At 35.9% G+C, this 9,118-nt stretch overlaps 1 protein-coding gene across 4 annotated transcripts; it reads left to right on the forward strand.

The window, feature by feature from the left end:
- Positions 1-1,319: 1,319 nt before the first annotated feature.
- LOC108342865 (phytochrome B-2) lies at positions 1,320-8,243 on the forward strand. Of its 4 annotated transcripts, none has more exons than XR_008249863.1 (4): positions 1,320-3,698; positions 4,439-5,246; positions 6,000-6,147; positions 6,733-6,858. XR_008249863.1 is itself a non-coding variant. In XM_017580737.2 (4 exons), the coding sequence occupies exons 1-4, from the start codon at positions 1,622-1,624 to the stop codon at positions 7,658-7,660; spliced, it is 3,396 nt and encodes a 1,131-aa protein (XP_017436226.1). In that variant the 5' UTR covers positions 1,323-1,621; the 3' UTR covers positions 7,661-8,243. The 4 variants fall into 4 exon arrangements, 2 of the variants coding, with proteins under 2 accessions (XP_052734929.1, XP_017436226.1); XR_008249862.1 differs by having other exon boundaries at positions 6,617-6,752; XM_017580737.2 differs by lacking the exon at positions 6,000-6,147 and adding an exon at positions 7,444-8,243 and having other exon boundaries at positions 1,323-3,698; positions 6,617-6,910.
- Positions 8,244-9,118: the final 875 nt, after the last annotated feature.

Here is a 9,118-nt window from a genome sequence, read left to right on the forward strand (position 1 = left end):
TTTTTTTTACAAATCCTTTAATCAGTTTACAGTATAGATGATAGTGATTCCTATAAATTAAAATAAAAAGAATAAGAAGCATAAATTCAATTTCAACTTGCTAACTTATTTATTAAATGTTAATAACATACTTTTAAATTATGGTATATGTATAAATATATTTATAATGTTATTAATCATTTTTTGAATAATAATTTTATTATGAATCAATTTATAGATAATAATAATAAGCTGACTAGTTAGTAATTTTAATACGACACACATTTTTAATAATTTTTTAAATTTATATTAACATTGTTTCTGCATGATTGGGATGAGAATGAATTATGTTCACTTCTCATGCCTCAACGAACGTTCGCTTCTCTCCCTGATCTGGGTGATCAATGGGTTTGAGGGGATTGTCATGCAAAAGACATTCTGACACTAAAGTTAGAAATGTTTTGTATGAAGGTCTAAAGTAATCAAATTATGGAAAGCGTTCCTTACCCCGAAACTAAACCTCGGCTTATAGCGTTTGCAAGAATTAAATCTATTAATTTATCTCTTAATGGATATTAACGTCAACATTAATCATTCATCAATAGTAATTACTGTATTGATTGTACTTTAACTCTGCTCAACAATTATTATGTCCGACCTACTTCACCACTCTTCTCCATTGGTTGGTCCGACTCATAGTAACAAACAACATAAATTTTTTACTAACAGTATATTTGAATTAAAAAATTACTTGTATTAAATAATTATTTAATATAATAATAAAATCAAGATATTTTAAAATATATCTTTCGAAAGCTTTTTGAAAGACGGGAAAAACATAGCATGGCTGGATCTATGGAGAGATGAATTGGGGCGTCATAAAGAAAAGAATTGGCGATGTTTGATGGAGACATTCTTGTAATTTAATTAAAAAAAAATGGTTTTATTGGGAAAAGAATTGACAAAGTTTGATCCTCCACCAGTCACTTTGACTCACACCCTTCTCAATTATGTCGCACGACTCAATCTCTGCCACAAGAAATTCCACAAAACCAAAACAGGAAAAAAATAGTAAGATTTTTTTAGAGAAAGAACAAAAAAGTAACTCTACAGAGTTACTTTATGCAACAGTAACGTGACATGTTTGACCATGCGTTTGCTAAGAATTACTTATATTTAAGTACAATTATGAGTTAAAGTCAAGGTGTTATCAAGGAGTTAAGAAGATAAGAGTGTTAATTAGAAAAGAAAAAAAAGGTTATATAAGTATATTATATTTTAATCAGGTTTAAATTTTGCGAGGGTTTTCATTTAATGTATAAAGTTAACTTTAGTTTCAGACCACATAGAGGCAGGCTATCGAGCAATCGCGTCGCGTGCACGAGAAACGCCAAACAACAAAAGCAGCGTTACTTTGCGAAAAATGCTGAAGCTGCCACTGTCACTCTGAGCTTCTTCTTCTCTCTTTTGTTTATTTATTTTATCTTATTTTCTTTCACTCTTGCTTCAGGTCTCACTCACTGTCTTTTGTTAAGAGAGTTTCACACACCAAACATAACCTTATGAGAAAAAATAATTAACAAAAAGAGGAAAAAGAAAACAAGTGATAGAGGCAATTTTTGCGTGCGCGTTGTCGACTTCAATGGCTTCAGCAAGCGGAGCAGAGAACTCGTCGGTTCCGCCGCAGCCACAAATTCACAATTCGCGAACGAAGCCGAGCCACCAGAACATCGACTCCATGAGCAAAGCCATCGCGCAGTACACGGAGGACGCGAGGCTGCACGCGGTGTTCGAGCAGTCCGGCGAGTCTGGGAGGTCATTCGATTACTCCCAATCGGTTCGCATCACGTCGGAATCGGTTCCGGAGCAGCAGATAACGGCGTATCTCCTCAAAATCCAGCGCGGCGGCTTCATCCAGCCGTTCGGCTGCATGATCGCGGTCGACGAGCCCTCCTTCCGAATCCTGGGATACTCAGAGAACGCGCGCGACATGCTCGGCATTACGCCGCAGTCCGTTCCCTCTATCGACGACAAGCTCGAGGCCTTTGCGCTAGGCGCGGACGTCCGCACGCTATTCACTCACTCCAGTGCCCTTCTTCTCGAGAAGGCCTTCGCCGCGCGTGAAATTAGCCTCACGAACCCTATCTGGATCCATTCCCGAACCTCCGGTAAGCCTTTTTATGGCATCCTTCACCGGATTGACGTCGGAATCGTCATCGATTTGGAGCCCGCGCGCACGGAGGACCCAGCGCTTTCTATCGCCGGTGCCGTTCAGTCGCAGAAGCTCGCCGTGCGCGCGATTTCGCAGTTGCAGTCTCTCCCCGGCGGTGATGTTAAGCTTCTGTGTGACACTGTTGTTGAGAGTGTTAGGGAATTGACAAGGTACGATAGGGTTATGGTTTATAAGTTTCACGAGGATGAGCATGGGGAGGTTGTTGCCGAGAGTAAGAGGCCTGATTTGGAGCCTTACATTGGTTTGCATTATCCTGCCACTGATATTCCTCAGGCTTCTAGGTTTTTGTTTAAGCAGAATAGGGTTAGGATGATTGTGGATTGTCATGCTTCTCCTGTGAGGGTGGTGCAGGATGAGGCTCTTGTGCAGCCTCTCTGTTTGGTTGGGTCAACGCTCAGGGCCCCCCATGGTTGTCATGCGCAGTACATGGCTAACATGGGGTCTATTGCGTCTTTGGTCATGGCTGTTATTATTAATGGAAATGACGAGGAAGCTGTTGGTGGCCGGAGTCCGATGAGGCTCTGGGGGCTTGTTGTTTGCCATCACACTTCTGCTAGGTGTATTCCTTTTCCCTTGAGGTATGCTTGTGAGTTTCTCATGCAGGCCTTTGGGCTGCAGTTAAACATGGAGCTTCAGTTGGCCGCACAATCGTTGGAGAAACGGGTTTTGAGGACGCAGACTCTGTTGTGCGATATGCTTCTTAGGGACTCGCCTACTGGCATTGTTACTCAGAGTCCTAGCATTATGGACTTGGTGAAGTGTGATGGGGCTGCTCTTTATTGCCAAGGGAATTATTATCCGTTAGGTGTGACTCCGACTGAGGCTCAGATAAGGGATATCGTTGAGTGGTTATTGGCCTTCCATGGAGATTCGACTGGTTTAAGTACCGATAGTCTTGCTGATGCTGGGTATCCTGGTGCTGCCTTGCTCGGGGATGCGGTTTGTGGGATGGCAGTTGCTTATATCACCGAGAAGGATTTTCTTTTCTGGTTCAGGTCGCACACGGGAAAAGAGATCAAGTGGGGTGGTGCAAAGCATCATCCCGAGGACAAGGATGATGGGCAGAGAATGCATCCCCGTTCTTCTTTCAAGGCATTTTTAGAAGTGGTGAAAAGCCGTAGCTTGCCATGGGAGAATGCGGAAATGGATGCAATTCACTCGTTGCAACTTATTCTACGTGACTCGTTTAAAGATACTGAGCATAGCAATTCTAAGGCAGTTGTGGATCCCCGTGTGGCAGAACTAGAGTTGCAAGGGGTTGATGAACTAAGTTCTGTGGCGAGAGAGATGGTTAGATTGATAGAAACAGCCACCGCTCCTATATTTGCGGTTGATATTGATGGCCACATAAATGGTTGGAATGCAAAGGTTTCAGAATTGACAGGACTTGCTGTTGAGGAGGCTATGGGGAAGTCCTTGGTTCATGATCTTGTGTTTAAGGAGTCTGAAGAAACTGTGGACAAGCTTCTTTCTCGTGCTTTAAAAGGTGCTGTTTCTAATACTCTGCCTTTCTGGTCCATTTATTGGGTATGTTAGATAACTAGGTTGGAGAACCCTGTACCATTTGGGAGAGCATGCCAATCTAACCATTTTTGTTTGGCAAAGTTGTATTGTAAATATGATAGCCTGAATTTTAGCGGGTGCTCATATACTTAACGGTATTCAGCAGCACCCCAAAAGTAATACTTCATATCACGATAATAACTAACTTTTCTTTTCCGAATATTCAAGCACGAACTATCCGTTGTTCTGCACAATTTGCATTTAATGGTTCATTTATTAGAATTTCAATAACAACTGCAACCTAGGGAGGGAAGGCGTAAAATTAAACTGTGTAACAATGCAAAGCTTGTTAAAGGGAAAAAGAAGAAAATATTTACAGTCCAATTCAGTGTCATCCTATTTTGGTTAGCAGTCTGTCCTTTAGGATTTAGGTTATGCTTCGTTTGTGTAAGGGGTTACTTTGGGAAGGTGTGATTCTAGAATGAAAATCTTTACTCTTGCTTGATATTAAAAAAAGTTAAGATGTTTTATAAAATAAAATGTACTCAATTTCTCATTTCCACATTCCTACTTTCTAACTACTGATTGAGGCAGAATGTATTTCAATGAGCTTAGAAGTAAACTGTTACCTATTCCTATAAACTACATCCAGTTTGGCTTTAGGAGAAATGAGGTATTCAGAATTGGTTGCACAATGACATAACTTGAATTTAATTAGTGCAGGTGAAGAAGATAAGAATGTTGAGATAAAAATGAAGACGTTTCGCCCTGAACATCAAAATAAGGCAGTTTTTGTTGTGGTGAATGCTTGCTCCAGCAAGGATTATACAAATAATATAGTTGGAGTGTGCTTTGTTGGTCAGGATGTTACTGGTCAAAAAATTGTGATGGACAAATTCATCAACATACAAGGTGACTACAAGGCTATTGTGCACAGTCCAAATCCCTTGATCCCTCCCATTTTTGCATCGGACGATAATGCATGTTGCCTAGAGTGGAACACTGCCATGGAAAAACTTACAGGTTGGGGACGTGGGGATGTCATTGGGAAAATGTTAGTGGGAGAGGTTTTTGGTAGTTGCTGTCCGTTGAAGGGTTCAGATTCAATTACAAAGTTTATGATTGTCTTACACAATGCACTTGGTGGACAAGATACAGACAAATTCCCTTTCTCATTTCTTGATCGGCATGGAAAGTATATACAAACTTTCCTGACTGCAAATAAGAGAGTTAACATGGATGGTCAGATCATTGGGGCTTTTTGCTTTTTGCAAATTGTGAGTCCTGAACTTCAACAGGCTCTGAAGGCACAGAGACAACAAGAGAAAACTTCCTTTGCTAGGATGAAAGAGTTAGCTTATATTAGTCAAGGAGTGAAGAATCCTTTAAGTGGCATACGCTTTACGAATTCTCTTTTAGAGGCTACAAGCTTGACCGATGAGCAAAAGCAGTTTCTTGAGACCAGTGCTGCCTGTGAGAAGCAAATGTTAAAGATAATACGCGACATTGATCTTGAAAGCATCGAGGATGGGTAAGTTTTCTAAGTAATCCTTTAAAACCTTTTGGTTTTCTTGAAAGCCAATGTAAAGAGTAACACAATTTTGCTATATAAATCCAACATCCCTCACATGAAAGCTTGCAATGTGCTGAACTAGATGCTAACAATAAAAGCTGAATCATACTGAAATGTGATAGCTTAATTTTCAGAACAAATGGTATTTAGACACGGGTCTAGGGGACCGAGTTAATCTTAATGTTGAATATTGTTGCCCCATAGTACTGTAACTAAAATGTCAATAGATCTGTTTGGATTTGATTTTTTCAGGATTACTGCAGTAAGAGAAAAATAAGAAAATAAAATTAATTTCTCTATAAACTAAAACTAAAACTAAAATTAGCTTACTAGACAAAAGTAAGATTTTGAAAAAGCTAATAGGAAATCAATTTTATAAATTAGTTCATAATTTAAAATATAGGAAAGTTTATTTCATCTCTCTTATATATCCCCTTTAAAAGACCCAACAGGACTATGTACTTTGATAAATCTTTTCTGTTTTCAATTATTTTTATAAGAAACAACATAAACGATTAGAAAACAGGTTAAAATATGCTTTTATTTTCAATAAAATAAATGTTTGAATTGTGCTGCCTATAATTTTTGTTTTGTTTTTAATCTTATTAAATCATTATTATTTAAATTATTTTTATTTTTCATCCTTCCAAATTTTAAATCATTAATGTTTATCTCTAACATTCATTTCAAAATATAAACATTCGTTTTAAGAATCATGAAAAAAAGCTTGGAGGTGTCAGACATTATATCCCATGCACCAGGATGCCAAATGAGATGCTCACTTTAAAAATGTAGAGAGATAAAAAATGAAGAATCTTTTAATGTCGGAATGAAGCTGAAAACTCCTGTATTATTTAAGGTAATATATTAGTATTAAAAGTTGTTTTCGAGTTAACTTTGACCATATGTGTTTTACCAATATGCTTTGAAGTTTTCAATTTTTTGTTTTATCTGCTAACGTAAAACATCTTGTAGTTTGTGAATACTTTCTATTACATGTTCATCAATAATGTATATCAACTTCATTTGTCTTCTATGACGCTGTAAATAGATTACGTCAGACAACAAAGCACATGTTTGTCATGTAAACATGTTCACTACCTTCTCACTAGGATGTGCAAATATGGGGAATTGGCCTATTTGAATGTCAATAATTAGTTCTTTCTCCATATACCATACTTTGCCAGTGGGTTGATACTTTCATTTCATGTTTAGCTGTCTCAGTTTCCTTTAGTATGCTTACTTTCTTTAATATCCCTATAAACTTACTGTGTTGATTTTATTTAGAGAAAGTCAAGATCATGTTTTTTTTTTCCTTTTGGGGTTAGGTCCTTGGAGCTTGAAAAGGGGGAATTCTTGCTTGGGAATGTCATGAATGCAGTTGTTAGCCAAGTAATGTTACTGTTAAGAGAAAGAACTTTACAGTTAATTTGTGATATTCCAGAAGAAATCAAGACATTGGCTGTTTATGGTGATCAATTGAGGATTCAACAAGTTTTGGCTGATTTCTTATTGAATATAGTGCGCTATGCACCATCTCCAGATGGTTGGGTAGAGATTCATGTACATCCAAGAATAAAACAAATATCGGATGGGCTCACTCTTCTCCATGCTGAATTTAGGTACTGTAGTGTGATCATGTTATTTTCATTATTTTTGTTTTCAAGTAAGTGTTTACAGACGATAAGCAACACCTCAACTAAATGTTTACAGGAGCCTCAACCCTGTCTCAATCTCAATATGACTTCAATAATTGAATTTTTTGGCCTTGGTAGATTGATGTCTTAGAATCTTAGTTTCCCATCTAAACTAACTGACAATCTGACTACTAATTTATGGGTTACTGAAAAAAATAATCCCTATGCTTTTTTACTTCCCTTTTGATCTGTTGTCATTCCACATATTTTTTGGGAAAGAGATTTCGCAGAAGAAGAAAACAATGTTCTTATCCAACAAAAAGAAAGAGGAAAAAAAAATAAAAAGTGCAAATGCTGGTATTAGCTAAATACTTATTGAATGTATACTTGTAGCAAGCAACTTGTAAATGAGTACTGACCTTATGGTGCATTTCCATATATTCAATTTTTACGTGGCTATTATTATTTTCGAGTAGATAGTATCTAATCGACTGTGTGCTATTTTTTCTTTTGTGAAGAATGGTATGTCCTGGTGAAGGTCTTCCTCCTGAACTGATTCAGGACATGTTCAATAACAGTCGGTGGGTGAGTCAAGAAGGTTTAGGGTTGAGCATGAGCAGGAAGATTCTAAAGGTAATGAACGGAGAAGTCCAGTATATCAGGGAAGCAGAACGGTGCTACTTTTTTATTCTTCTTGAACTCCCTGTGACGCGGAAAAACTCTAAAAAGGGTTAAACAGGTATTCTGTAGCTATAAGATTAAAGAAAAAGCCCTGGCCTGCCCCCTCATGCTGACCGTTAGATAGTTTGTTGGCGAAAGTTATGCTCTCACCTAACAAGGCAACATATGGGACGAGAATTTGAACAGGCTGATTTGTGTAGTTATCCCAAATTGGACTGTTGTTCCTGACAAAACCTGTTCGGTACAGCAAGAGTGGCTTCTTCTTATGTAGCTAAATGTAACCTTAGTCTTACTGATAAAGTTATTGCAGAGTGGATGAAATGCACACCTTGATGGTCAAGTGGAATCCCTTGTGAAAATTTTCAAGCAAATGCTTTGATGATAAGCAGCTGCAGTGAACTCCAATCTGTTGTTGGATTGAACTGCATTCATCTCCTGCATTGTCGTCTGTTCTAATAGTAACTGCTTACACGGAATGAGTTTCAAAGTCTGCATATAATTGTAAAATTATAGTCTCCCAAGAGGGTTGCCCTCTACGTGTTGCTTTCCAACTCTCCATTTCTTTTTTTATCTTGGCCTGTAAATCCCTTCCTACTCCGTAATAAAAGCTGGGTTATTTATCCTCTATTTTTGGAAATTTCCTGTGAGCTAGCTTTTCTTTTATAAAAAAATATTGGCATCTATCTATCTTTATTATCTAAATTTTTGTTTCTGTTTCTGCATCTGCAATTTATTTTATTCCAGGATACATGCTTTAAACTGAGAGTAAAAAAGGAAAAGAAAAGATTATTAAAAGGTAGAAAAAAGGATTATTTGGATGGAAGAATTATAAAATAAAAGTTTGTAATAAATTTAATGTATGTGATAGAATAAATTTAGTTGTATATTAATATATTTAAAAATTAAAATTTATAAATAATTTAACGTAAAAATTAAAAAATAAAAATTAAAGTTAAAATAAATTTAAAATTAAAGTAAAAATTGTCTTATAAATTTAATAAATAAAAATTTATATTTCAGAATAAAAATATATTACAATAAATAATCAAAATTTAAATAAATTATTATTTTTTATTTATTACTTTTAATATTTTTTATTTTAATTATGTATTTTTTAATATAAAACATATATTAATTAAATATTAAATTTATTTCTTGTTACTACTTTAATATTTTTAATTATTCGTTTTATTAAATTATAATATATTTGTGAATATTTAATAATTATTTATGTTTATATATTTTAATAATTTATTATGTCACAATAAAAATTAAATATTTTATTTAAAATTAATGAATTAAATTTTTTGTTTAATAGAGTAATATTCTCTCTGTGGAACTCTTTTTCAAAGTTGTTTCGTTTTTTCTTCAACTTAAACATTTTGTTTTTATCACTACATTCATTTATTCGCTTCCTAACTTTCCAGTTGTCATAAGCGGAAAAAAAAGGCCTAATAATGGGTGAACTTGTCGTCAAAGAAATTTTTATTATCTTAACTTTTTAAATTAAAA

The sequence above is a fragment of the Vigna angularis genome, chromosome 6 (assembly GCF_016808095.1).
Source record: "Vigna angularis cultivar LongXiaoDou No.4 chromosome 6, ASM1680809v1, whole genome shotgun sequence".
In the NCBI taxonomy this organism is placed as follows: Eukaryota; Viridiplantae; Streptophyta; class Magnoliopsida; order Fabales; family Fabaceae; genus Vigna; species Vigna angularis.

What these genes read in the sequence shown, in the direction of transcription:
- LOC108342865 (XM_017580737.2), top strand. Translation starts at nt 1,622, where the DNA reads ATGGCTTCAGCAAGCGGAGCAGAGAACTCGTCGGTTCCGCCGCAGCCA. An exon ending in TCTTTCTCGTGCTTTAAAAG is followed by an intron (nt 3,699 to 4,438) that starts GTGCTGTTTCTA and finishes TAATTAGTGCAG; the next exon opens with GTGAAGAAGATAAGAATGTT. An exon ending in CTTGAAAGCATCGAGGATGG is followed by an intron (nt 5,247 to 6,616) that starts GTAAGTTTTCTA and finishes TTTTGGGGTTAG; the next exon opens with GTCCTTGGAGCTTGAAAAGG.